Source organism: Sorex fumeus, unplaced genomic scaffold (genome assembly GCF_029834395.1).
Source record: "Sorex fumeus unplaced genomic scaffold, SorFum_2.1 ptg000043l, whole genome shotgun sequence".
In the NCBI taxonomy this organism is placed as follows: domain Eukaryota; kingdom Metazoa; phylum Chordata; class Mammalia; order Eulipotyphla; family Soricidae; genus Sorex; species Sorex fumeus.
This window is the reverse complement of record NW_026606100.1, coordinates 47,977,362-48,004,269: the sequence shown is the minus strand read 5'-3', so window position 1 is coordinate 48,004,269 and position 26,908 is coordinate 47,977,362. Positions and strand designations below refer to the sequence as shown.

Sequence of the window (26,908 nt, the reverse complement as noted above, 5' to 3'; positions counted from 1 at the left end):
ACGTGCAAGGCAAACGTCCTACCCGCTGTGCTATTGCTCCAACCCCTTAGTCACAATCACTGTCACTGTCTTCCCATTGTTCATCGATTTGCTTGAGCAGATCCAGTAACGTCTCCATTTTGAGACTTTTTGTTACTGTGTTTGGCATATCGAATACGCCACGGGTAGCTTGCCAGGCTTTGCCGCACAGGCGAGATGTTCTCAGTAGCTTGCCGGGCTCTCCGAGAGGGGCAGAGGAATCGAACTCGGGTCAGCCATGTTGTTCACTTGCAAGGCAAACACCCTACCCACTGTGCTATCACTCCAGCCCAACCCCTGAGTCAGCATTTTAAGTCCTTGTCCAGCACTACCACCAGAGCACGTACACACACACACACACACACACACACACACTTATTTTTCTTTTTTTTTCTTTTTTTTTCTACACCTGGAAGTGCTCAGGGATCACTCCTGGCAGGCTCGGGACCATCTTGGGTGTTGGGGATCAAACCTGGATTAGCAGCCTACAAGGCGAGCACCTTCCCCCCTGTCCCATCTCTCTGGTCCCATGCCTTTCCCCAGTCCCCACCCCTTCCCTGGACCCAGACCTTGAATCCTCCCCCGCCCTGCAAGGCAGCACCTGTTCAGACAGGCTGCCTCCGTGAAGAAAGAAGGCTGGTGCCCAAGGTCAACCGACTGGCAAGGACATGGCCAGGCTAGCCCTCTAGGGAAGTCTCACCCCTCACTACGGGAAGACCGGAAACCATCTTTTCATCTTTCAGTTCCCTCCTCCAGAGAACCTGGTAGCCCGCACACTGTGCAAGCCTTACGCACTGCAGGCATTGCAACGATCGCTGATTCATACCCCACAGGGCATGACTCAGCCCTTCCGAGGCCCCTGACATGCTTGTTCTTCCAATCTACTTAACTAGCAAAAGTCCCACATCACAGGCCAGGCGTGGGCTCAGTGGGAAGAGCACTTACCTGCTTGTTTGTGTGAGGCCGTGGGTTCAATTCCCAGCACCACCAAATTATCCAACAGAGAAGATAGTCCCACATGCCTGCCGCAATCAAAGATTTTAAAAGGCCGGGAGGGGGCGTTGCAGGAGTGGAGCAATAGTGTAGAGGTTAAGGCTCTTGTTTTTTTTTTTTTTGTTTAAGTCCTTCATGATGATTTATTACATTCAGTATTCCAACACGAATCCCACCACCATTACACCTTCCCACCACTATTATTTCCAATCTTCCCAACCACCACCCAAGCTTGCCCCAATAGCAGGCCCTCCCTAAGTCATTTATTTTATACTTTTTGTTATGAATAATTTGCTAAAAATGATCCAAAAAGATTTCCTTAGAGAAAGGGCTAGAGCGATAGCACAGCGGTAGGGCGTTTGCCTTGCAAGCAGCCAACGTGGCCGACCCGAGTTCGATTCTTCCGCCCCTCTCGGAGAGCCCGGCAAGCTACCGAGAGTATTCGATATGCCAAACACAGTAACAACAAAGTCTCCAATGGAGACGTTACTGGGCCCGCTCAAGCAAATCGATGAACAACGGGAGGACAGTGATCACAGAGAAAGTGCATGAAGATTGTTGTGTCTCACCCTGGAGCAATTAAACCCTTGTATTACCAACATGTTGTTACAGGTTAAGCCTTGTGTAGTAATATTTTCTTAATCAAGATTGGTTGCCTTCTAGTTCACATCCCATCCAGTGTATTGTGCTGCTCCTGGTATATCAGTGGTGAGTATGAGATGTCATTCCAGGAGTTTGATGAGTTTGATGTAGCTGGAGTTAAATTTTCAACTGAATGATGACTTTGGGGTTCGGAGGCATCTTTGCAGCTTATTGATATATTTAAAGAGATTTTGGGGGGTTTTTTTTGGGTCACACCCAGTGATGTTCAGGGGTTACTCCTGGCTCTGCACTCAGGAATTATTGCTGGTGGTGCTCCAGGAACCATATGGGATGTGGGGGATTGAATCCCCCCTTTTTAAAAAAAAAAAAGAGATTTATTTATGAGTCTCTTAATCATGGTTGGCTAATGAGCTTATATGGCACTGAAGGCAGATCATAGGTGTGACTGCCAGGCTCCAGGAAGAACAGGGGATGAGGGTGGTCGCCCAACCCCAACTCCGTGAGAGTCTGGAGCGTACCTGAGGTTTTCAACAGATTCATTCCTGGATGAGGCTTGTTTCAAGCCTGTGGAGTCTGACCATGAATATGGCGACGATTTGGGTTCTAGAGGTATTCAGCTGCCAGGGCTCTATTTGGGCAAGTGGTGGGTTCACCTGCCCCCTCCCAGGGTGCCCTGAATGAGATTCAACCTGGCACAAGGTCTGGAGGCATCTCTGCAGCTTTGTTGAAGGCTCTTGTCTTGCCCACAGCCAACATAGGGTCCCCCAAATCAGGAGTGATCACTGAGCTTATCATCAGATGTAAGCCTGAGCGCAGCCAGGTGTGGCTCCAAAACCAAATAATAAACAGGAAATGTTAAAAGGGAGGGCTGGAGCGATAGCACAATGGTAGGGCATTTGCCTAGCGCACAGCTGGCCCAGCCGAGCCGGGTTCGATTCCTCCGCCCCTCTCGGAGAGCCCGGCAAGCTACCGAGAGTATCTCGCCCCCACAGCAAAGCCTGGCAAGCTACCCATGACATATTCAATATGCCAAACACAGTAACAACAAGTCTTAAAATGGAGACGTTACTGGGCTCGCTTCAGCAAATCGATGAATATTGGGAGGACCATGACCTTGACCGTTAAAAGGGAAAGGTAAAAGGCATGACCTCCAGTGTCTGAGATCAGCGTCAGAGACAGCCCACAGACACTTCTCAATTCCTGGAACTTCTAACACCCCCTCACCCTGCCCCCAACCACACCTCTGTCCTCAAACCTGCCCGCCTGCATCCAGCCCATGACGAGACACTGTTTTATTTCCTCCCCTTCTCTTCCCTCTGCTACTGCTCTTGTTATGAGCACCGGGCACCACTCACACACACACACACACACACACACACACACACACACACTCGGTCGAGCTACTTGTGGGGGATCATCTTTCTTTCTGGCGCCTTCAGGACAGCCCTCTGCTGGTTGTGGTGTTCTGGAACATTCTATGTGGTAGTGCTCACCCAGGTTGCTGTGATGCTCATGCGTGTGCTCGCTGGACGGTCGCACTCCTGGCCACAGTGCTCACCAGTTTGTTCCATTCTGGGATTTGCACACCTTTAGTTGCAGCTGCTCGCTCACACTTGCACCAGAGACCCACGTTCTGTGGCGGGACTGGGGCATGCCACGGTGCAGAGCTGCCAGGATCTGGCTCAGCACATGTGGGCAGCCCTGGGGGACCAAACTCGGGGCCTCCGGCTTGCAGGGCAAGTGCTTTTAGCCACGGAACGGTCCTTCGGGTCCCTGACACAATTTGAAAGGACAACATACAGCCTCCTCTCGTGTCAGCTTCGAGGGGTGTCTGAAACACATTTCCTGCCTGGAGATCATGCTGGGAGACTTGGGTGTGTTTCGCTTGAGTCAGTGCTGAGCAACTGGGTCGATTTAAATGGAGGTGAAATGTTCCGACGGTAAGGAAATGACACTGTGAAAGTATAAAAATTAATTGTGCTCTTCGGGAGGAGGAGGAGAGACCGCCTCTCCTGCTCCGTAATCTACTTAAAAGTCAATGATTTTCTGTTAATAGGGAGAGGAGAAGAACCCAAAGCATCTCTTGGAGTCTTCTAATGACTCGCATCGATTAGGAGCTGGCATTTCCTAAGCCAGGGTCACGGGTGCAAGCAGAGTGGCCTGCGATGGCAATGTGGCTGAGACCTGAATAACAAAGATCAGATTGTTTCCAGGAGAGGAGGGGGAGGAGGAGAGCTGGATTGAAAGGTACACCGGGGAGGCACCCTTAAAGCCAGATGACTCAGAGAAGCGAGCCTGCACCAAGTGCTCCCGGCCGCCTTACTGCCGCAACCACACCAGTTTTCTCTGCCCCGTTGACTCTGAACCTAATTATCTCCAAGGTCTGAGTACGGGCGGGAGAGATCGCTCCAGAAGCTGGAGGGCAGACTCAGTCCCTGACACAGTATGGTCTCCCCCAAGTACTACCCGGGGTGACTCCAGAGCAGAGCCAGGAGTAGCCTCTGAGCACTGCTGGGAATAGGCTCAAAGTAAAAGTAAAAAAAAAAAAAAAAAAAAAAAACACCTAGGGAAAAGGCTTTTTTGTTTTTTGGGAGGTTTTGTTTTGTTTTGTTTTGTTGCATTTTGGGTCACACCCGGCGATGCACAGGGGCTACTCCTGGCTCATGCACTCAGGAGTTACTCCTGGCGGTGTTCAGGGACCATACGGGAAGCTGGGAATCGAACCCCGGTTGGCCACGTGCAAGGCAAATGCCCTACCCGCTGTGCTATCCCTCCAGCTTCGGGGATGAGGTTTTATTTGAGTTGGAGCCTTGTCACCATGAAGCTGTGACTTGTCCCAGCAAGGTGGCCAGGGAAGGTGAGCATTTCTCTGACCCAATTAAAGGAGGAGACTTGCTCCCAGCTAGAAGACTCGGCGGGCCAGTCACATGCCAAACGGCACCTAAGTCCTACTCTGAGTTTTGAAAGCGTCGTCCTCCGCGCAGGCTGCTTGGCTGACGAGTCCCCGAAAGGGAATGGAGTATCTCATCTGCCCAGCGGGCCTGGAGCCACTTACTTCCCTCCTGGAGAGGCCCAGGCGGGGGTTACCGACCTTGCCAAGGAAATGAGCTTGGGCGGGAGCCAGCAGACTGGCAGGCCCTGCCCAGGTCGCGGTTCTCCGCAGAGCAAGGATGCCACCTAGCCCAGTGCCGCGGAGCTGCAGGCGTTTCCCCACACAGCGGTGGGCACGTCTGGATTCGGTGGTGAGCTGAGTGCTGGGGCAACTTGGGCACAGTGCCCACAGCGGCCCGGGCTCTGCGAAGAACTCAGCTCAGGAAGTGTTTCCTGGCTCAACCTGTCTTTCCCTCACCTGAATCGTGAGCACCACACTCCTAGTGCACCCAGGGGTCTGCCTGGGGCTCCCAGGAAGCTGTCCTCACCGGGCTGGGCTAGTGTTTGGGGGCAGCGCAGGGGGTTAACCCGCCCCCTCCCCCCGAGAGTTCCAGGTGTTTGTGAAATAGGGAACTGAACCCTAGTACAGATCAAAACTGGGGGCTGGAGTGATAGTACAGGGGAGAGGGCGTTTGTCTTGCACGGCCAAGCCAGGTTCGATTTCTAGCATCCCATATGGTCCCCTGAGCACCACCAGGAGTAATTCCTGAGTTCAGAGCCAGGAGTAACCCCTGTGCATCGCCGGGTGTGACCCAAAAAGAAAATTTAAAAAAGGTACAACTGGGGGCCCGGGCCCTCCCAGTGGCAGACGTGTGTCCACACCTTTCAGCTCTGGCTGTTCCCTTCCACACAGGGTGCTGGATGTCCCGTTTCTTTTCTGCCACCTCAGCGCCGGTCTGGGTCCCAACAACAGGTGCACATATGTCCTTTCTAGGTACGGGTGGAGCAGAGTCTGACTCCATCCGTGAGGCAGCCTTCCGCAGGGCTGGTCTGGAAGCAGCAGCCTTACCTAGCAATGCTCGTTCCCCGTGGTCAGACCATCACTCATCCCAGAAGCAGCTTTAGTTTCCCCTATTTTGATCTTTCATCAGAACAATGAAACAAGAGACATTTTCTGTTCTCTGCTGAGCTACGTCCCCAGGTCAAGAGAAGGATAGGGGTGGGGAGGGTAGAATCATCCAGGGGTGCTCGGGGACCATTCCTACACGCGACCCCTGACTGCCAAGGGAACCATATGTGATGTGGGGGGATTTGAATCAGGGTCTCGGTCTGATGCAGCCACGTATCTCCTAGCTCTCCAGTCCAAGATAATGGATTTTATGGAGTTAAATGAACATATATTTTCTGAACTTTTTTATTAGAGCACCATGATTTTCAAAAATATTCATCGTTTTGTTTTAGACAACACAGTATTGCAGCACTGATCCCACCTCCAGCATCAACTTCCCTCCGTGAGTGTTCCCAGGGGCCCTCCCATATCCACCCCCCTCCAGTCTGTCCTCTCGACAGGCACCTTTCTAAGTTCTTTTTTATTCCTTGGCTTTTTGGGTCACACCCGGCAATGTACAGGGGTTACTCCTGGCTCATGCACTCAGGAATTACTCCTGGCAGTTCTTGGGGGACCATATGTGATGCTGGAATCGAACCCGGGTCAGCCGCATGCAAGGCAAACACCCTACCCGCTGTGCTATCACTCCAGGCCCCCTTTCTAAGTTCTGTTGTTAAAACTTGATTCTCGGGGGCTGGAGCGATAGCACAGCGGGTAGGGTGTTTGCCTTGTATGCAGCTGACCCTGGTTCGATTCCCAGCATCCCATATGGTTCCCTGAGCACCGCCAGGAGTATTTCCTGAGTGCACGAGCCAGGAGTAACCCCTGTGCATCGCCAGGTGTAACCCCAAAAGCAAAAAAGAAAAAACTTGATTCTCTCTCTTTTTTTGGGAGGGGGGGTGAAGGGAGCTTTTTGGATCATACCCAGAGATGCTCAGGGCTTACTCCTGGCTCTGCACTCAGGAATCACTCCTGGCAGTGCTCGGGGACCATATGGGATGCTGGGGATTGAACCCAGGTCGGCCACGTGCAAGACAAACCTGTTGTACTATTAAGTCCTACTTGTTGCACTGTTGTTCCAGCCCCAAAACTAGGGTTTCTCGATTTCCTTGTTGTTGACTCTGTGGTTGGCTGTTTGACCTAAAGCAAGTATGTAACCTGCTATACTCTCCCTCTGGTCCCAACCTGTTCACTTTTAAAATGGTGAGTTTTTGTTTTGGTTTTAGGGCCACACCCAGTGATGCTCAGGGGTTATTCCAGTCTATGAGCTCAGGAATCACTCCGGAAGGGGTATGCAAGACTGTATTGGGGACCAGGGATCAAATCCAGGTCAGCCACATGCAAGGCAAACACCTGACTCATTGCACTATCTCCCAAAGCAAAGGTTTGATCTCCGGAATAATTCCAGGAGCAACTTCTCAACCAAGAGAGCGGCCTGCAAACTAAAAATGACACTCTTGTGTCTGGCTGGGGGCTCTCAGGTGGGTCAGCTGCTTCCTGTTTGAGAGGCACTCAGTCAGCCAAGCCATGACTGAAAGACGGCGTCTCTGTGACGACAGGGGCTTTCACGAGCTGGGACTGCCAACAGGGATGCTTGTACCGCCATCTCAGTGCCCAGCGCCTCACCAGTCCAGGTCTGCAAGTAATTCCAGCCTTTCACCGCCCGCATTGGCAGGACCTCTCTGCAACCAGAGAGGATCTTCAGTTTGTCTTTATAAATCCTGTCTTACTCTTTTTATGTTTTTTTTTGTTTTGTTTTTTGTTTTGGCCACATCCTGCGAAGCTCTGGGGTTACTCCTGGCTCTGCACTCAGAGATGACTCCTGGTGGTGCTCAGGGGACCATCATAGGTGGTGCCAAGGATGGAACCTGGGATGGCCATGTACAAGGCGAACGACCTCCCCCCCGTATCTCTCTCCAGCCCTGATCCTGACAAGCTCTTGCCCTCAGGTCTCCTGGGCACTCGGACAGCAGCTTGGACCTCTTCTTCCCTGGCTCCAGGAGCTTCCTGGGGCTGCTGCCTATCTCCCGGCACCATCCTCGGGGTCCCTCACGGAGGATCTCCAGGGATTGTTGCTCTATGACCAGATACTGCACCTAGGGCCTGCAATGCTGCTCCCCTAAGTCCACTCTCTTCAGCCGCGGTGCACAAGAGGGACCCTGGTGCTTGCTGGAGGTCCCTGCAGTGCTCACACTCTTCTCTTGCTCACCAGAGCTCACATTTCCTGGTCACAGAGCCCCCAATGCCTCTTCTATTGAAAGGCTCAAGGCCCCTTCTCAGGGGCTCCCCGCGACACCACAGAGGATGTTTATGAAGGTCATTTTATAAAAGTCATTCATGAAAAACTAACCATTGTGTTACTCTTGAGCAGTTATTCCTTTTTTATTTGGGGACCACATCCAGCTACACTCAGGGCTTATCCAGATCATCTGCTTGCAAGGCAAATGCCTCACCTGCTGTATTACCTCTACAGACCCCCAGAAACTAATCACTTTATTTATTTATTTATTTATTTATTTATTTTTGTGGGCAACACCCGGTAACACTCAGGGGTTTCTCCTGGCTCTGCATTCAGGAATTACTCCTGGCAGTGCTCGGCGATTGAAGCCAGTAAACACCCTACTGGCTTCACTATCTTTCCACCCCCAAAACTAGCCCATTTTAGGGGCCAAAGCAATATTACAGTGTTTGGGGGCAATTTCATTGTGCTTACCTTGCCCATGTGGTCTCCAAAACCTACAAAACCTAGGCACAGTCAGGAGTAAGCTCTGAGCACCACTAGGTATGGCCCAAACACAAGTAGACCATCCCCCCAAAAAATATACACAGAGTTTGTAACAGTAAGAGCTCCACTTCTAGGTAGATACCTGCAAACAACAGATGAACTACACTCAAACATCTGACTACAGGAATGTGTAAGGTTCACAGCAGTGGCTATAATAGAACAAATCTTTTAATTTTTTTGTTTTATTTATTTATTTATTCTTTTTGAGCCACACCAGTGATGCTCAAGGGTTACTCCTGGCTCTGCACTCAGGAATTACTCCTGGTGGTCCTTGGGGCCCACATGGGGTGCCAGGGATTGAACACGGGTCAGCCAAGTGCAAGGCAAATGCTCTGTCTGCTGTACTATCTCTCCAGTTCCTAATAGAACAGATTTTAAGATAAATCAAGTCTTTACCCATAATAGACATTGGTGAAGCAAAGCGTAGGAGAAAATTTCAGCAGTATTCTGAAATCTAATCACGAAGAAAGAGCAAACACGTGAACCAGGGCAGTCAGAAAACACCAGCCTCTGTGGTCGGAGAGAGAGTACCAGGTTACGGCATGTGCAAGGCTGAGCCCAGTTCAATCCCCGGCACTCCAAGAACCCTGGGAGTGGCCCCGGAGGACTGGGCCAGGAGTCCCAGCACTGCTGGGTGTGGCCCCAAAACAGAAAGGAATAAAGAAAGGAAGGAAGAAATAAGCAGAGAGAGAGGGAGACAGAGACAGAGACAGAGACTCAAGTATTGAGTTTGTTTTGATTTTTTTCGGTGAAGTTTTCCAGCAGGAAAGCCATCAGAAATGACTAAGAAACCAAATATGATTTAAGCAATAGTTCAAGGCAACAAGAGACTTGTGATAAAACCTAAGACGATCACCAGAGAAATCTGAGAGCTGATAAGTGGCAGAGGCCTCCAGGGAAAGTTGGCGACAGCCTTGGGGAAGGACATGGTGAGCCTGAAACCTGCCAGACCTCAGGGATTGAGGATGGAGTAACAAGGTCAGGGCGAGCAGCTGCAAAAATCCCAGTACATGGACAGAAAATAATTTAAGATTTTGACATGGGGATAACTCAGTGGTAGAGCGTCCGCCTTGCAAGCTTGAGGCTGTGAGTCTGATCCCCAAGCGCCACCCCATGAACATGAAGTAACGTCCCAGATGATTTACCTTGTTGGATCGCCGGTGCCACACCAAAGTGTGAGGTCTCCAGGGCACCAAAAAGTGTGCGAGAAGGAGCATGCAAAACACCACAATTGGAAGTGTATGACCCTGGGGCTAGAGCAATAGCACAGCGGGTAGGGTGTTTGCCTTGCATTCGGCCGACCCGGGTTCGATTTCCAGCATTCCATATGGTCCCTTGAGCACCGCCAGGGGTAATTCCTGAGTGCAGAGCCAAAAAGCAAAAAACTAAAATAAAATAAAAATAAATAAAGTGGGGCTGGAGAGATAGCACAGCGGGTAGGGTATTTGCCTTGCACGCGGCCAACCTGGGGTTCGATTCCCAGCATCCCATATAGTCCCCTGAGCACCACCAGGAGTAACTCCTGAAGGCAGAGCCAGGAGTAACCCCTGTGCATCGCCAGGTGTGACCCAAAAAGCAATAAATAAATAAATAAATAAAGTGTGTGACCCTGATCATCTGGTCATCACAACCTCAACGACAGAGGTGGGTCCATCCCTGGAGGCTTGAATCCAGAACAAGTCAGCTCCCCTTTCTCTGGGTTGGTTTTTTGTTCTTTTTAGATTTGGGGCCATACCTGGTGGTGCTCAGGGCATACTCCAGACTCTGGGCTCAGGAATCACTCCTGGTGGTGCTCATGGCCCATACGGGATGCTGGGAATTGAACTGGGTCAGTTGCATGCAAGGCAAATTCCCTAACCGCCGTACTATCGCTCGGGCCCTGTGCTGGCCTTCATGCAAGAAACAGCATAAGCTCATTCAGCAGGGACTGGTGGCTGTCCAGGAGATAATGTGGAAGCCACTGCCCCTTTGAAGGGCCCTTTTCCCCCAACCCAGGGAGAGCTGAATATGGACTTTAATGGAAAAAATAAAAAATGGAGTGTGGGGGGAGATTTTTATTTATTTATTTTTTTGTCATGGGAAGGCAAAGAGGAAGAACACAGCAAACCCTAGAGTAATGCTTGCCATCTCTAATTGTAGCCCCAGTTACCAGAATGTTAACTTGTGGTTCCAGGGAGGTATTTTCCTAATCATCATAAAAAGGCGCAGAGATCTTTTCATTTGCCTTTTTCTCAACTGGGTCCAAAACTTCATCCCCCGGAGTCAGAAGGAAGAATTCCAGCTCATCCCTCGCCACTTGGTAAGGAGGACAAGGTCAGCTTGTCTTTTTCCTTGAGGGGAACATGGTGTGTCCTTGCCATGGCAGCTCGAGAATGCTGAGCAGAAAGATGTGATTTTTTCCAGGACTTCCATGGAAAGAACAGCCTGGCTCCTGGCTCGGCTGCTGCGTCTTCAGACACTCGACAATCATTTCTCTGAGCAGCTGCTCGAAGCCAGGCCTCTGGCCTCGCTATTGGAACCACAGAGATGAGGAAGGCAGGAGCTTGGCCTCACTTCGCAGGAGGGTTAGGCCCTGCACAGGTGGTGAAAAGTGTCAGGCTGAGCATGTGATGAATGATAAAAAGGCCAGTACAATGGGCTGGAGCGATAGCACAGCAGAAAGGGCGTTTGCCTTGCATGCGGCCGACCCGGGGTTCGATCCCCAGCATCCCATATGGTCCTCCGAGCACCGCCAGGAGTTGCAGAGCCAGGAGTAACCCCTGTGCATCACCGGATGTGACCCAAAAAGAAAAAAAAAAAGGCCAGTGCAGACTGACCTCCAGAGATGCGGTTGCCAAGCTGTCCCAGGTAAGCCCAGTCTCCGGGCTGAGGAGTCTGGAGCCTCCTCAAGGATGCGGGTGGGCAGAGTCCCTGCCCTGCTGAGGTCCAGCACCCTGTCCACTCCTGACAGTCTCCAGCATATAAGCGACCCAGCTTCACAGAGCCACGGCTAACCGCTCGGAGAGACGCCAAGCTGCTGAATTGTCCCAGCTCCAGCGCCACAAGACACCTCCACATGTCACCGCACTGACAACCCAGGAGGAGCACAGCAAATTGGATGGGAAAAGTGCGGAGGAGCCCACTCAACTCAATGAGGGAACCCAGGAGCACCACACAGCTCAGTAAGTGCTCAGACAAGGACTGTAGTCAGGTATAAGATATAAGTTGTAACAAGCAATAAAAGGAAATTATTTGGTGCCTGCTAAGCAGGCAGGCTTGAGGGCGGGGTGCAAAGCTAGAGACATTAGTGGAGGGAAGGTCACTCCGGTGGTGGGATCGGTGTGGGAACATGGAACACCTGAAACAACTGTATGATGAACAACTTTGTGACTAATGGTGTTTCAATAAAATTTTGAGGGCTGGAGCGATAGCACAGCGGGTAGGGTGTTTGCCTTGCACACGGTCAACCCGGGTTCGATTCCTCTGTCCCTCTCGGGGAACCGACAAGCTACCGAGAGTATCTTGCCCACATGGCAGAACCTGGCAAGCTCCCCGTGGTGTATTCGATATGCCAACAACAGTAACAACAAGTCTCACAGTGGAGACGTTACTGGTGCCCACTCGAGCAAATCGATGAACAACAGGAGGACAGTGCCACGGGACAGTGCCAAATAAAGTTTTGAACGATGACAAAAAGGAAAAGGCCAATCCCAGGAGCGAGCCATGGGGCAGGAAGGCGCTGGGGAGGGGAAAGCAGGAAAGCAGGAAGGCTGCAGAACGGTGTTGAGCTGGGAGCGAGCACCAAGATGCTTCTACCCCGGAAGGCACAGGAGGTGGACCGTGCTGTCCCTTCTGGGCAGTCGAAGATACAGCCTGAGGGTAGGGTCAGGCATCTCTCCCACCCCAACTCCCAACAGACCAGGCTGGGCCCAGGTTCTAGATGTTAATCCCCTTTAAGTCAACGAAGATCAGCTTTTAATGTTTTTGTTTGATTTTACTTTAGTTTTTTTTTTTTGGGGGGGGGGGTGCATACCCAGCGGTGCTTGCTCAGGGTTTCAGAAATTGGAGCTTGCTATAAGCAATGCTCTGGGGACTGTGCCATGCCAGAGATCAAATCCCGACCTCTCATGTACTAAGTATGCGCTCAGCCCCATGAGTCATCTTCCTGGCCCTTAATTTTATTTATTTGGTCTTGGGGAGCCATAGCGTGCAGTGCTCGGAGATTTCTCCAGGTATGTGGTAAAGGGTCACTCCTGAGGTTCTCAGAGGACCATGGGGCATTAGGGATTGAACCTGAACTTCCTGTGTGCAGAGCACATGTGCACAGCTCTCTGTGCCCTTTGACCCAGCTCCCTGACCCAAGCTCAAATTTTAGAGTTTAAAATTAATTATTGCTGGGGCTGGAGCGATAGCACAGCGGGTAGGGCGTTTGCCTTGCACGCGGCTGACCCGGGTTTGATTCCCAGCATCCCATATGGTCCCCTGAGCACCGCCAGGGGTGATTACTGAGTGCAGAGCCAGGAGTAACCCCTGTGCATCGCCAGGTGTGACCCAAAAAGAAAAAAAAATTATTGCTTCTTCACCTTTTGGCTAAGATCAAGTGTAAAATGAATTAATTAATTTTGGTTTGGGACCACACCTGGCAGTGCTCAGGGTTTACTCTTGGCTCTGTGCTCAGTGATCACTCCTGGAGGTGATGACTCCTCCAGGGGCCTGTATGGGGTGCCAGAAATTGAATCCACGTCAGCTGTGTGCAAGGCAAGCGCCCTCCCCATTATATATTGTCTCTCTAGCCCCCTCCTAGTTAGCCTTTTTTGGGGGGGGGGTCACACCCAGTGATGCTCAGGTGTTACTTTTGGCTCTGCACTCAGGAATTACTCCTGGCGGTGCTCAGGGACCGTATGGGATGCTGGGAATTAAACCAGATTGACTGCGTACAAGGCAAACGCTCTACCTACTGTACGATCGCTCCAGCCCACCTAGTTAGCTTTAAAAGAAAAAGTTCCAGGTTCCCCAAGCCCGAGTGTAGCGCCAGAGCAGACCTGGGGCAAGAGCAAGACCAGCTGACTGCAGCATGACACCTTCCTTTCCCGGCTTTCACGGTCTGTTAAATTCCAAAATTTGAACCTTTTGGAGATTGGTGTTTGTGCAAAGGCCTGAGCCCTAAAGCAAATGAAAGGATGAAGAAGCACATCAGGTAGAGAAAAACAAAGTACCCAGAGCTGGTGCCAGTTTGAAAAAGAGAGTGTGTCCACTTGTGGGCAGAAGAACAGCTAATAACTCCTTCACGACTGGGGCCGAGAGATGGTACAGTGGGCTGGATGTTTGCCCTGCACACGACCGACCTGGGTTCAATCCCCAGCACTACATAGGGTCCTCTGAGCCCCACAAGGTGTGAACCCTGAGTGCAGTTCCTGGAGTCAGCCCTGCACACCTCTGGGTGTGGCCCTAAAACAACACAAAAAAACAACAATATCACACCAGACTGGGCACGGGAAGCTTTTTGTGAGCTTTCCTCATTGCTGAGCTCACCGGGAGTGCTCTGAGGCACAGGCTGGGTGGCTCTCACCTGACAGAGGCAGAAAAGGAAGTTAGTTCGGCCTCTGGGCTGCTCCCGGTCCCAAAGACATGTGTCTTGCAGCACACATGACAAGTGGGATTTGGAATTTGAGCCCCTGTTCTGGTGGCCTGAGAGCTGGTACTGGTTAGAGTCATGGTTTTTTTGTGGGGAAGATATGGTCCCTTGGGCAATATCTGGGATTTTTTGCTTGTCACATCCAAGTGGGTCACTTCCTCCTACAAATTCAGCAGGAAAGACAGAAGTAGAAAAGTCAAGAGGAGAAGTCAAGAAAAGTCAAGAGCACGGCAGCTAGGGCATTTGCCTTGCTTGCAGCTGACCTGGGTTCGATTCTCAGCAGGCCCTACAGTCCCCAAGCCCACCAGGAGCACAGAGCCAGAAGTAACCCCTAAGCTCCATGGGATGCAGTGCCACCTTCCAGCATTTTTTCCCCTATTTATAGCAAACCATAAGGTTTTCCCAATTAAGCTATTTAACATTTTCTTTCGTATAAATTCATTAAGCTTTTTATAGAAAGGATGCACACATTTGTAGTGCCTCAAGACCCTGGGCTCTGTTCTGGTTTCTCGTGGGAGTTCAGGGGGTCGTGGTGAAACCAAACCTGGACCTCCAGCTCACAAGGCCTAGGCTAGATCTCTAGGTTTGGTTTTTTTTTTGGTTTTTTTTTTTCTTTTTGGGTCACACCCGGCGATGCTCAGGGTTTACTCCTGGCTCATGCACTCAGGAATTGCTCCTGGTGGTGCTCGGGGGACCATATGGGATGCTGGGAATCGAACCTGGGTCCGCCATGTTGGCTGTGTGCAAGGCAAACGCCCTACCCGCTGTGCTATCGCTCCAGCCCCACTCTCTAGGTTTGTTTTGTTTTTTGTTTTTGTGTTTTGTTTTGGGACCACACCTGGCAGTGCTTAAGGCTTACTCCAAGCTCCACACTCAGGAATCTCTCCTGACTTACTGGTGACCATATGGGATGCCAGGGATCCCTGGTCGGCCACATGCAAGGCCAGCTCCTTACTTGCTGTCCTGGCTCTCCAGCTCCAAGATCCCTGGTTTTTAAAAGCAAGTTAATTTGGAGACCAGAGCTTACTCTTGGCTCTGTGCTCAGGAATCACTGCTGGCTGGGTTTGGGACGCTACAGGCAGTACCAGGGATTGAACCAAGGTCAGCCATGTGCAAGACTGCCCTATATGCTATACTATATCTCTGGCCCCCATTTAAAGAAAATAGCAAAGAATATGCAGGTGATTGAACACACAAACTCAAGAAACTAATTTGGTATTTATAAAGACTGATGATTGGAAATTACCCATTCAGAGGGTGTAATCTATGACATTTGGGCCACACCCAGAGACTATTTTGTGCCTGGAATTGCTCCCCGAGGTGCTTTGAGGATCAAAATGGACCCCCCCCCCACCTTACCTACTCACGTCTCCTTGAGATTTGGTAGATTTCGCCCTGCTTCATGAGGGGCTGGAAGGATAACACAGCTGTTAGGGCGTTTGCTTTGCACATGGCCAACTTGGGTTCGATTCCCAGCATCCCATATGGTTCCTGAGCACCGCCAGGAGTAATTCCTAAGTGCATAAGCCAGGAGTAACCCCTGAGCATCGCTGAGCGTGACCCCAAAAGCAAAAGCAAAACAAAACAAACAAAAACAAACAAACAAAAAACAACCACCAGCTTCATGAGCTTCCTCCAAGGTAATATGCTCTCCCCCTGCACTGAGTACCATGGGGTGTGGGCCCCTTGGTACAAAACAAGACAAAGCATCATGAGTAGCACTGAGCACTTGGCTTTCTTGTGGCCAGAAAACAAATCTTCCATTTGTCCCCATTCTCCCAATATTAGGAAGAGAGCAAAATGGAAACCCGCATACCCCCGCAGAGGTTTTCAGAAGAGCAAAACCTGATGTCACACTGGCTGGCTTACTAGAAACTAAGATTGTATTAACAATTATTTCCATTCCATGCAGAAATCAAGAGGTACTGAGGCCAGAGCAATATACAGAGGGGAGGGCATTTGCCTTACATGCGGTTGACCTGGGTTTGATCTCTGGTTCGAACTGGCATCTCATATGGTACCCCAGCTCCCCAGGAGTAAGCCCTGAGCATCACTGGGTATGACCCAAAAACCAAAACCAAAAGAATAACAAAAAGAAATCGAAAGATACTTGCCCAAGGCTGAAATGATAAAACAGAAACGCACATCTCTCAACACACAAAAAACCAGTATCAAATAAAGAAGTATTTAGCTCCGTACTTTTCTAGGAACGTGCATAGAAATGGTACAACAGTAATGTACACATCTCAATACACACAAAAGAATCCGTAGCAAATGCAGAAATATTTAGCTCCCTACTTTTCTTGTTTCTTTTTTATGCGTGGAGAGAAAACCAAAAGACCACTTTCTCATGCACCCAGCTACTCAGATATCACTATGGGAATGTGGCCTTCAGAATCAGAGCCTAGGGACATTTTCACACGTGGAAGGAGGATCACCTAAAACAAGACGACTTGGGGACGGATCCTGGCCCCGCCCCGCCCGAGGCCCCGCCCCGAGGCACCACCCCCCACAGGCCCGGCCTACCGGGGCCCCGCCCCTCCCGCCGAGGGCCCGCTACGAAACCCCGCCCACCGAGGGGCCTGTCCCAAGGCCCCGCCCCCGAGGCTCCGTCCAGCTCCAGGCCCCGTGTCCGAAGGCCCCGCCCCACACCTAGATCTCTCCCCTCTTGAGGCCCCGCCCCCAGGCCGGTCCGGCTACGAGGCCCCGCCCCGCCCCAGGCCCCGCCCCGCTCTAGATCCAGCCACGCTACGAGGCCCCGCCCCTCCCAGGCCCCGCCCCTCCCAGGCCCCGCCCCGCACAGTTCAGCCCCGCCGCCGTCCCCGCGTTCCCGCGTTGTCGCGCGCAGCGAAGATGGCGGCGGCTGCTGGAAGGTTACTCCGGGCTTCGGTGAGTGGCCACCGCTCCGGAGCGCGGAGACACTGCTGTGGCTCCCGGGAACGTGCTGCCCAGACGCGTGGCCCCGCCGCGGCCAGGGCGCCCGTCGGCCCGCTGGGCCGGGAGTCGGCGGGTAACGGGCCCAGAGGCCTCCCGGGCAGGCGCGGCCGCGTGCGCCTGCGCGGAGCGTCCTCCCGGGCTCCGCAGCGCGTGCCGAGTCCCGGACCCGGGCGCCGCTCCGTGCCCGCCGCGTCCTCTCCCGGCCTGGGCCTCCGGGTCCTCGCCGCGCTGGGCCTCCCCCCCTTGCACGTCTGCGCCGGCCCGGCCCTGGGCCACCCCCTCCCTCCGGCGCCCACCCCGCGGGCTCCCCCTGACTCACGCCGGACCCCGGGCTTGAGCAAGCGTTTCCCTTGACCCGCGTCCAAGGCTGCCCAGAGCCCGAACTTTGCTCCACTCGCTTGCGCGGCTGTGGGCCTTGGGTTTTTGTGCGTTTTTGTATTTTTTTTTTTCCCTAAGGAAAACCTCGACTGGGAACATGCCGGGGAGATCCTGTTGGTAGTAAAAGGCTTAAAGCCGCAGGATCTGGCCAGGTGCCCGCTGCTGGCTTGTTGCCCCCCACGTGTGTTGCTCTTTTTGGTTTTGTCTTGTTTGGGGGTCGCACTTGGAGGTGCAGGGGCCGCGGAGGATGGAACCCAGGCCCCGCGAGCTTGTGCCCTCCGAACTGTCTCGCCAGCCCCGTGTTGTTCGTCAGAGCATGGAGTTTTCATATTCTTCCCAAGCCCCACTTCAGCATCCTTTGTCCTTTTGCCTTTTTTTAACACCCATTTATACTTTTAAAATAAAGTTTGTATTTACTCAAAGAGATACTTTGAAGATGATTTGAAGGTGGTGAAATGGTCACTCTGGTGACACATAGTTGCATTTTGGGTCTGTGATGGGTGCCCCTTCACTCATTGATCTTACCTCTGATTCCTTGGCTAGACTTACTCCTAAGCCTGACAGCAACTTTGTATCTTCATTTTGTTAAAGTACATTAACTATCACTTTGTTTATTGTTGTTATTTTTTGTGTGTTTGGGGGCCACACCCAGTGGTGGTCAGGACTTACTCCTGGCCACTCCGGGGACCATAGAGGCTGCCAGGGCATCAAACCCGGTCAGCCCAGCGCAAGGCAAGCCCCCTCCCTGCTGGCTGTATTATGGCTCCAACCTCAGACTGTTTATTACTTTGCATCTTCTGATCAACCCCTCCCCTCCAGGCTTTCTTGAAGGAAGCAGAGGAATGGAGACTCGATTTAGCTCGGATGGAGTTTAGGGCATTTACTTCACGGGAGTGTTTGGTCCACGGAGTCTCTGGGGCCACCATTAGCCACCGCTGTGGGAGTCCCTGGTGTCACAGAGCTTTTCTCTCTCCAGGTTGCCCGACACCTCAGCGCCTTCCCATGGGCTGCTTCTGCCTCTACTGCCCTAAGACCTACTGCTTCTAGAAGAACTTGCTTGACCAATACTTTGTGGTCAGCCTCGGGACAAGCCAAATACACCTTTAGCACCAGTAAGTACTGTGCCTTGGGCTACCCAGGACAGGACCCACTGCTCCTGCCTGGGGCGGGTGTGCCCTTCAGTCACTGCCAGCCGCTGGTCCTTTTTGTTTGTGCCTGGTTTTGGAGACCCAGAGCTGCTCACGGCTGATTCTGGCCCTGCTCTCGGGGATCCCTTCTGTCCTGGGAGACCCGAGGGGGTACCCGGGACCAGGTCTGTGTGCAAGGACAGGCACCCTCGCTGCTGTCCTGTCTCACTGGGGAGCTTTCAGATGCCCACTGCCACCTCCACATGTACAAAGTCAGTCTGGGCCGGACCAGGGCATGGGCAGTTTCTGATAATTGTCCTTGTGTCTGGGCCTTCTGGGAGTTGACAGAGGCTTTATCTCCTGTGCTGAGGACCGCGAGGGTGGGGCAGGGACATCTCCCGCTTTCTTCTGGGCCTGGGAGTGAAGGAGTGAGATAACGGGGTGTCTGCCGCCCCTCCCAAGGTGCTTGGATGCAGACTTGACCAGTCGAATAGTCCAACCTGATCTGAGGAAGGCAGCTTGGTTTCTCAAGACTTACACTCCACATCCTAGAAAGGGGACTCTGCCGAGATCAGCCTCAGGGTGCGAGCGCTGTTCACACACCCTCCTTCAGATTTGCCCCACCTGTTTTGAGGACTTTGGGGAGGGGGTGGCCATCAGGGTGGTGCTGCATTAGGCATGTGTGCGTGTCTCTGGGCTGTCTCCTTGGACCTTGCCTCACCGTTTCTAGAACCTTTGTGGTGGGGAAGGGGGGGAGACTGGGGACATCGATGGAGGGACGTGGACACTGGTGGCGATGGGTGCCGGAACATTGTATGATTGAAACTAAGTCATGAATAATTCACAGCTGTGTATCTCATGGTGATTCAATAAATTCTTTTTTTTTTTTTTTTTTGCTTTTTTCAGTCACACCCAGCGATGCACAGGGGTTACTCCTGGCTCTGCACTCAGGAGTTACTCCTGGCGGTGCTCAGGGGACCATATGGGATGCTGGGAATCGAACCCGGATCGGCCGCGTGCAAGCACACGCCCTACCTGCTGTGCTATCTCTCCAGCCCCTCAATAAATTCTTTATAGAAGTCTTTGTGGGTGAAATACTAAAATGTTTCATAGTGTAACTGCCCTGAAGTTGAAAAGTATTTCCTTTTTGTTTGGTTTTTGGTTTTGGTTCTTGGGCCACACCCAGTGATGCTCAGACTCACTCCTAGCTCAGGGGGTCATCCCTGACTCTGGGCTTGGGGGGTCACTCCTGGCCTACTCAGGGACCGCATGTGGCCAGGGATTCGAACTGGGTTCGGCTGCATGCAAGGCAAGTGCCTTATCATCTATTTCTCCAGCCCTTTATTTCTTAAAAGAATTGCAGACTTATTTTGTCTTGGGGTCACACCTGACCATGTTTGGGGGCTGCTCCCAGCATTATCAGGGGTCCTTGCGGTGCTGGATCAAACCTGGGCCTCCTGCCGCCTAAGCGTGCATAGCTTTGAGCCGTCTCCTGCCACGACCCAGATGGAGACTCCCATCTCCAATGGCGTGTCTTCCAGAATTCCACTGAATTCCGGACCTACTCTGTGTTCTTTGGTTTGGCTAGCACTTCCGGGTGACTTGGCATCCCGGGGGCCGGTAGAAAATCACCTCCTCTGTATAGCTGGGTGGGCCCCTGTACTTGACTTGTACTGCTCCTTGGTTGCCAGGGAGATGTGTGCAGCTGCAGCAGGTAAGCCCACCCTTGCTTCTTCCAGGCTCCTCGTACCACGCTCCCGCGGTGACCCAGCACGCGCCCCACTTCAAGGGCACAGCCGTGGTCAATGGAGAGTTCAAGGAAATCAGCCTGGATGACTTCAAGGGGAAGTACTTGGTGCTCTTCTTCTACCCGTTGGATTTGTGAGTATCCCTCCTCCCGTGATGGCACTGCCCTGCCAGGGAGCCAGTGCTGGGAAGGGTCCGGCCTCCTCGCCTCTCCTCTTTTCTCCCCTCTCCCCCCCCTCCCCTGCCCTCTCCCCTCCCTTCCGCTTCTCTCTTCCCATGGTCTTATGGGTCACAGTACATTTCTGAGGTGCCTTCCGTGGAGATGTTGGGTTGGGGGGACTTGCAGTTCTTTTAAGGGGGACTGTTGATTTTTTGTAATTTTTTTCCCCCGGTTTTGGACTGCTCCCGGCTTTATACTTGGCTCAGTGCTCCTGGGTCACAGCCAGCAGTGTTCCGGGGACCTTGCGTATTGGGTATTGAACCTGGGCCGTTGTGCTGTGTTTCTGGCCCACGGAGGAGGGTTTCAAATGGCTTCTGTCTTTTATGCTGTGCCCAGGGGGTTCTGTAACATACTGGTCTGGAGGAAAATGAGCAAGACATTGATTTTCTCATGAAGCTATTTGGTTTAAATAAAATCTTTCTTGATTCTTAGATTATGCTCCCCATTCCCAATTTTTGGTATTATTCTTTTTTGGGTTACTTGTTTTTGTTTCGGGGCCACACCTAGCAGTGCTCAGGGTTTACTCCAGGTAGGGCTCAGGGGACCCCATGGGGTGTGGGGATTGAACCTGGATTGGCTGAATGGAAGACAAATGCTCTACTCACTGTACTATCTATCTGGCCCCTTAAGGTTCTGGGGATCAGATTCTCCTGCATGCACATCATGTATCAGCCCCCTGAGCTGTCCTTGGAGCTCATTTGTCGGTGGGTGGTTTTAGGGGTTGGGTTTGGTTTTGGTCTTTGGGTTTTTGGGTTTTTTTGGATCATACCCTGCAGTGTTCAGGGATTACCCCTGGCTCTGCACTCAGGAATTACTTCTGGCAGTGCTTGGGGAACCTTATGGGATGCTGAGGATTGAACCCTGGTCGGCTGCATGCAAGGCAAACACCCCCCCCACTGTGCTGTCACTCTGTCCCTTGTGTTGGTGTTTTGGAGTTAAGTCAGTGCTGGGCGCTCCCTGCCCCCGTTAAGCACGCTAATGGACCTCTCTCCCTTCTTCCAGCACCTTTGTATGTCCTACAGAGATCGTGGCTTTCAGTGACAAAGCCAATGAGTTTCGTGATGTGAACTGTGAGGTCGTCGCGGTGTCAGTGGACTCACACTTCTGCCATCTGGCCTGGATAAACACGCCCCGGAAGGTATCCACACCTCTGTCTGTCCCTGCCCTGTGCCCAGGGAGACGAGACGGAGCCCGAAGGACCAGCCTGTCCGCTGGCGAGCCTGCCGGAGGCCCTGTCAGCTCTGCCCGGCTCCAGGCGCACAGGTGCCTGCTCCCTGCTCCTTGTATTTGCCGAGGTTCGGGCTTGGCCGGCGGGCGCAGCTGTCTGCCGTCTCGCCGTGCCTGGGTTGCCCACGGGCTCCACACGCAGGGCCCAGGACTTGCTGCTCTGTTCCACGGTGGAGCAAATTTTTGGAGGAGCCGCCCTTGGCTTGCTCAGGGTTTGCTCCTGGCTCTGCTCAGGGATCAGTGCTGATGGAGCTTGGAGGCCCATGCACGGTGCCAGAGCTTGAGCCCAGGTTGGCCGTGTGCAAGGCGGGCACCTTTCCGGCTGAGCTCTCCGGCTGCAGGGGGCAGTATTCTTGCCTGGGAACTTGTGTGGGAGAATTAGAATGTTGTGCTCCTCCGCCAGACTGCCAGTGAAATTATTCAAAGTTTGTTTTTTTGTTTGTTTGTTTGTTTTTGGGCCCCACCCAGCAATGCTCAGGGCTTATTCCTGGCTCTGCATTCGGGAATTACTCCTGGTAGCTCTTGGGGAACCATAGCAGACGCTGGGGATCGAACCTGGGGCAGCCTCATGCAAGGCAAGCACTGTACGGGTTATGTTATCTCTCTAGCCCCCGAAGTATTTTTTTCTTATGACGGACCTTTGTGCATCAAAAATTAATCTTCAACTAAAAGAATACTCAGGGAATGAATGTGTGGGGTGGGTGGTGCTGAGGGGCCAGAGCAATAGTCCAGCCGGCAAAGCACTTGCCTTGCATGCGGCTGACCCAGGTTCGATCCCCAGCTTCCCAGATGCCCCCCCCTCCCACCCCCGAGCTGTGCCAGGAGTGATCCCTGAGCACCACTAGGTGTGGCCCAAAGACAAAGAATTAGAGGGAGACCTGAAGTCCTTGCAGGGCTTTGATCTAGGCCCTTTGGCTGTGATCTGAGCTACTCTGTCTGCTTGGCCATGCGTGCCTCCGTTTCCTCTTGCTCAGTGCTGGGGGCTGGAGGAAGGGGGGCTCATAGACGCGTGGCCCATCGTTGGAGCTCACACACAGTCGTGGGCTGCCCTCGGGTCGGCCTCAGATGTCCTGTTGGCCAGCTAGGCCAGGCGGGCGCCCGGGTTGACCAGTGCCCTGTTTGCGTTCTTCAGAGCGGCGGTTTGGGCCCCATGAACATCATGCTGCTGTCGGACCTGACGAAGCAGATCTCCCGCGACTACGGCGTGCTGCTTGAAGAGCCTGGGCTGGCGCTGAGGTACCACGGGCAGGGGTCGGGTTGGGGTCTTCGTGAGTCTGTCATGAAGCCTTTGGAAAACCAAGATCCTTAATCTTTGTCTCTTACTAAAAAGCAAATTCCCCAGCTCAGGGCTGGCAGCCTCTCTTTCTCAGGAGGGTGGAAATGTGGAAATGTGTTTGCCCCCACTCTGGGGCCCCTTCTGGGGACCGGGGGTGCACACTCCATCACACTAGGGAAGGTTGTTGACGGTGCCCTGAGGCGATCAGGGCCTTCGAGGAGGCTTGGAGTCAGGTGCCCTCGGCCCTGTTGGACTCCAGACTTAGCCCCTGCCTGACTGTGGGTGAGCAAGTTACTTGGCCTGGCTGAGGCCTGGGGTTCCCGTAACTCAGTGACAGGACAGGCGCCTCGCAGGCTGCTTATGAGGTAGCAGGACAGGAGCTCTGGTAACCTCCAGACTGTCATTCACTCCGGGCCTAGGCCCTTATCCCCAAGCACAACGCTCCGGGGCGGGGGTTGACTCCCCCCCCCCAGGCCCATGCTCTGCTCAGCCACTTATGCCTGAAGAGTCAGCGCTGAGGTCTCGGCTGTGGCGTCTCAGAGGAGCCCGCAGTGGCCCCTCTGCTGTCCTCCTGCCTTCTGGCTGGGTTGCACCTGGCCCTGGTCACCTGCCCCTCACTCCAGGCCCATTTCCAGCCTCCCTTTGGGAAGCCCGCTGCTGTCAGGCACAGGCAGGACAGGTCTGCAATGCCTCTTCCCGGGGCGATGCTGTGTGGCTGATCTTAGGGCTCGCCCTTAGGGATGAGGGGAAGAAACCACTTGTGTGGCTGTTCTCTCTCTGGGGACCAGGGGGCCTGCCCACCCTTCTGGACCTAGCCCCAGTGACACCTCCAAGCCCAGTCCCAGGAGGAGGGCCGCCCCTTTCCTACCCCGGGGCTTTCCTCTCACCTGCCCTTCGCATTTGCCGGGAGCAGCTGGAACGCTGGGCGCCCTTGAGGTGGACAGGTCAGTCCTGCAGGCCAGCAGCGCCAGTTTGCAGACAGAAGATGAGCCCCCAGGGCAGGGCCTCGCACCCATGCATGACCCAGTGATAAAGAGGGGTGGCCCTGGCCTTGTTTGGGTTTTCCCAGGAGACTTTTTCTCCCGTGTGCCCGAGTAGCCATTCAGTTCACCGGTGTTTATGGAATAGAGATAAACGCGCCTCCGGCCCTTCCCGTCTGCCCGTGGTCCAGTTCCTGGCCAAGATTTGGTCCAGGATTTTGGCCCAAAGAAAGCTTGCTAATCCCAGGCAGTCTCCGGCCCAGCGCCTTCGAGATACTGTGTAACAAGGGGGTCACGCTGCGAATGGGATCCTGGAGCCTGTTTCCTATGGTGAACTGATCCCCTCTGCCTTGGCAGAGCTTCTTCTGGGGAAGGGATGAGAGCCTTTGTGTGAGAAAGGCAAACAAGCCTTCCTGAGCAGAGGGGGCTGAATAAGTGCATTGTGAGGGGAAGTTGGGGGGTGGGGCGTTGCTGATGAGGGTAAATCCCACTCCAGAGGCCTCTTCATCATTGACCCCAATGGAGTCGTCAAGCACCTGAGCATCAATGACCTCCCCGTGGGCCGCAGCGTGGAAGAGACCCTCCGCCTGGTGAAGGCGTTCCAGTTCGTGGAAACCCACGGAGAGGTTTGCCCCGCCAACTGGACACCAGATTCGCCCACGGTCAGTCTCTCACGGGGCCATGGGGGGTTAGAGCACGAATTACGTGGGGTTTGTTTGCTTTTCTGTTTGTTTGTTGCACCTCCCAAACTCTGCTCAGGAGGCCCAAGCCAGCTAGTGCCCAGAGGCGCTACCTCCCTGGCCCCTCGACGGGCTGTTAATGGTGTTTTCACTTTCTTCTCTTTGGGGGGCTGAGGCCCAGGCCCTCAGACATCGCGGCGGTTGCTCATCACAGCCATAGCCCTGCCTCACGTGGGCTCTGCTTCTGGTGGGATGCTCGGAATCGAGCCGGGCAGAGCCTGTGACTGTCTCTGAATATTCCCTGGTCCCCTGCCCCATGTGTTTTAGAGGGAACAGACTCAAAGTTGGCAGAGGGCTGGAGCTGCGCTCAGAGGCCTAGTCCGTGCTTCGCCCGCGGGAGGGTGGTAGGGGGTCGCGTCCCAGGCACTGCACAGTTGCAGCCTTCTGGAGAGATTCCACGCCCCTCGAGACGCTGGTCCTGGCAGACACCCACCTGGCTGTTGCTGTGTTTCAGATCAAGCCACACCCGACAGATTCCAGAGAGTACTTTGAGAAGGTGAACCAGTAGCCCCCACGGACCCCTGCAGCTTCTCACACCACCACAGAACCGCAGTCGTGGCAGCATTCTAAATGGTTTCTCAGCGGCACAGCCCAGTTGCCTGTCTATCCAGGAATCCAACGCTAAGTGTTTGTAATTAATACTGGTTTTTTTTTTTTTTTTTGTCTTGGCTTGCCTAATGGGGATTGGGCCTAGGTCTCGTGTGTTTGCCTTACCACTGAGCCCCATCCCCGGGCAGGGGAAGGCTTTCTAATCTCGGTGGGTAACTAAGTAGCGTGACAAGTCTGTGCTGCTTGGTTGGCTGCCCCAGTGGCCTCCTGCTTCTACTTTTTGGATCACGCCTTCAGGGGGAAGGAAACGCTCTTCTTGGCCAGGCCCTGTCACAGCCAGACAGCAGGCCTCAGAGGCTTCTGATCAAGTCCTGAAATTTCCGTCTTGGATTTCTTTTTCTCTGTGTAAAGCTGCATTTTCTCTCATTATGTTAGCACCAGTAGTCGGACTTTCGCAATGAATGTTGATGTGATCAAAACAAATGTGAATCATGTTTTAGAAAAAGACAGTGGCAGAGTGACTCTACTGACCTTGCATGTTGCCCATCCCTGAGAGTTTATCAAGGCATTTCACTTACTTTGTCAACTGACTTACTCACCATGTATTTCTAACTATTGATTAAGTAGTTATCAAAGATATTTATTGAATCCAGGGACTATATTTTGAAATCATTGTTAATTATTTCTTTGCTGAAAACTATACAATTATAGTGAAAAATAAAGATATTTTAAAATATTTGCATTCGTTTTTTTCTTGTTTTGGGACCATGCCCACCCAACTTTGCTCAGGGCTTCCTCGTGGCTCTGCTTAGGGTCACTCCTGGCGGTGCTCAGGGGACCATATGCAATGCCAGGGGTCAGACCTAGGTCGGCTGCATGTGAGTCAGCACCTTAACTCCTGTACTATCTCTGCTCCCTTTTTCATTTTCGTGTTTTTCAACCATACCCATTGATGCATGGGGCCTACTCCCAGCTCTGTGCTGCGGGTCACCCCTGTAAAATACTTGCATTGACACTTGTTGGCTCAACTTAGATGTTGCACTTTAATTTTTTCCTTATAGCTAAATGAAACATTTTAGCATTTAATTCAGGGACCACAAAATAAATTAGTGGTGAACTTAAAACCAAATAAGTTAATTTAGAGGGCCTGAGCCCTAGTACAGAACATAGGGTGTTTGCCTTGCACGAAGCCAACCCAATTTTGATCCCGGGCATCCCATGTGGTCCCATGAGATCCCCTGAGCACCACCAGGAGTAACCCCTTGAGTGTCTCTGGGTGTGACCCAGGAAGCAAAAAAAAAAAAAAAGTCGATTTAGAGAACATGAAAGATAGGGAAGCCCATAGTTGCTGTTTCGGCAAACCCAGGAGTGCCCATCACACCCCTGTGATACAGACATAAACGGAAAAGGCAAAAAACCAAAACCATGTGAGAGGAAAACTGAGAGGCTACAGATACATAGTATCTGCCTTGCTTTTGAGGGTCAGTGACAACCTGTAGAAAGTGGGTGGGGCGGGGATCCCTCTTGGAGGGACCCAGGGAACCAAATGGGGTGCTCAGGCTCGAACTCAATTTGGCCACTTGCAAGGCAAGCGTCGGGACCCATGGTGTCGCCAGGGGGGCAGGGAGGGGAGGAGTTTGATAGTTTTAGTTTTATAAGCGAGATGCTGCGATGGTGCCCGTGATAAGGGAATGGGAGACAGACGCGCTTCTGCTGATTGTCTGGGGGCATTGCGC

General features: G+C 52.8%; 1 protein-coding gene across 1 annotated transcript; it reads left to right on the top strand.

Annotated features, from left to right (window-relative positions):
• The first annotated feature begins 16,777 nt into the window (after positions 1 to 16,777).
• Positions 16,778 to 25,908, top strand: PRDX3 (peroxiredoxin 3). Its single transcript, XM_056120979.1, has 7 exons — positions 16,778 to 16,881; positions 18,284 to 18,419; positions 20,174 to 20,315; positions 21,403 to 21,538; positions 22,760 to 22,863; positions 24,380 to 24,545; positions 25,078 to 25,908. Exons 1-7 carry the CDS (start codon positions 16,846 to 16,848, stop codon positions 25,129 to 25,131), a joined length of 774 nt encoding a protein of 257 aa, XP_055976954.1. The 5' UTR covers positions 16,778 to 16,845; the 3' UTR covers positions 25,132 to 25,908.
• Positions 25,909 to 26,908: the final 1,000 nt, after the last annotated feature.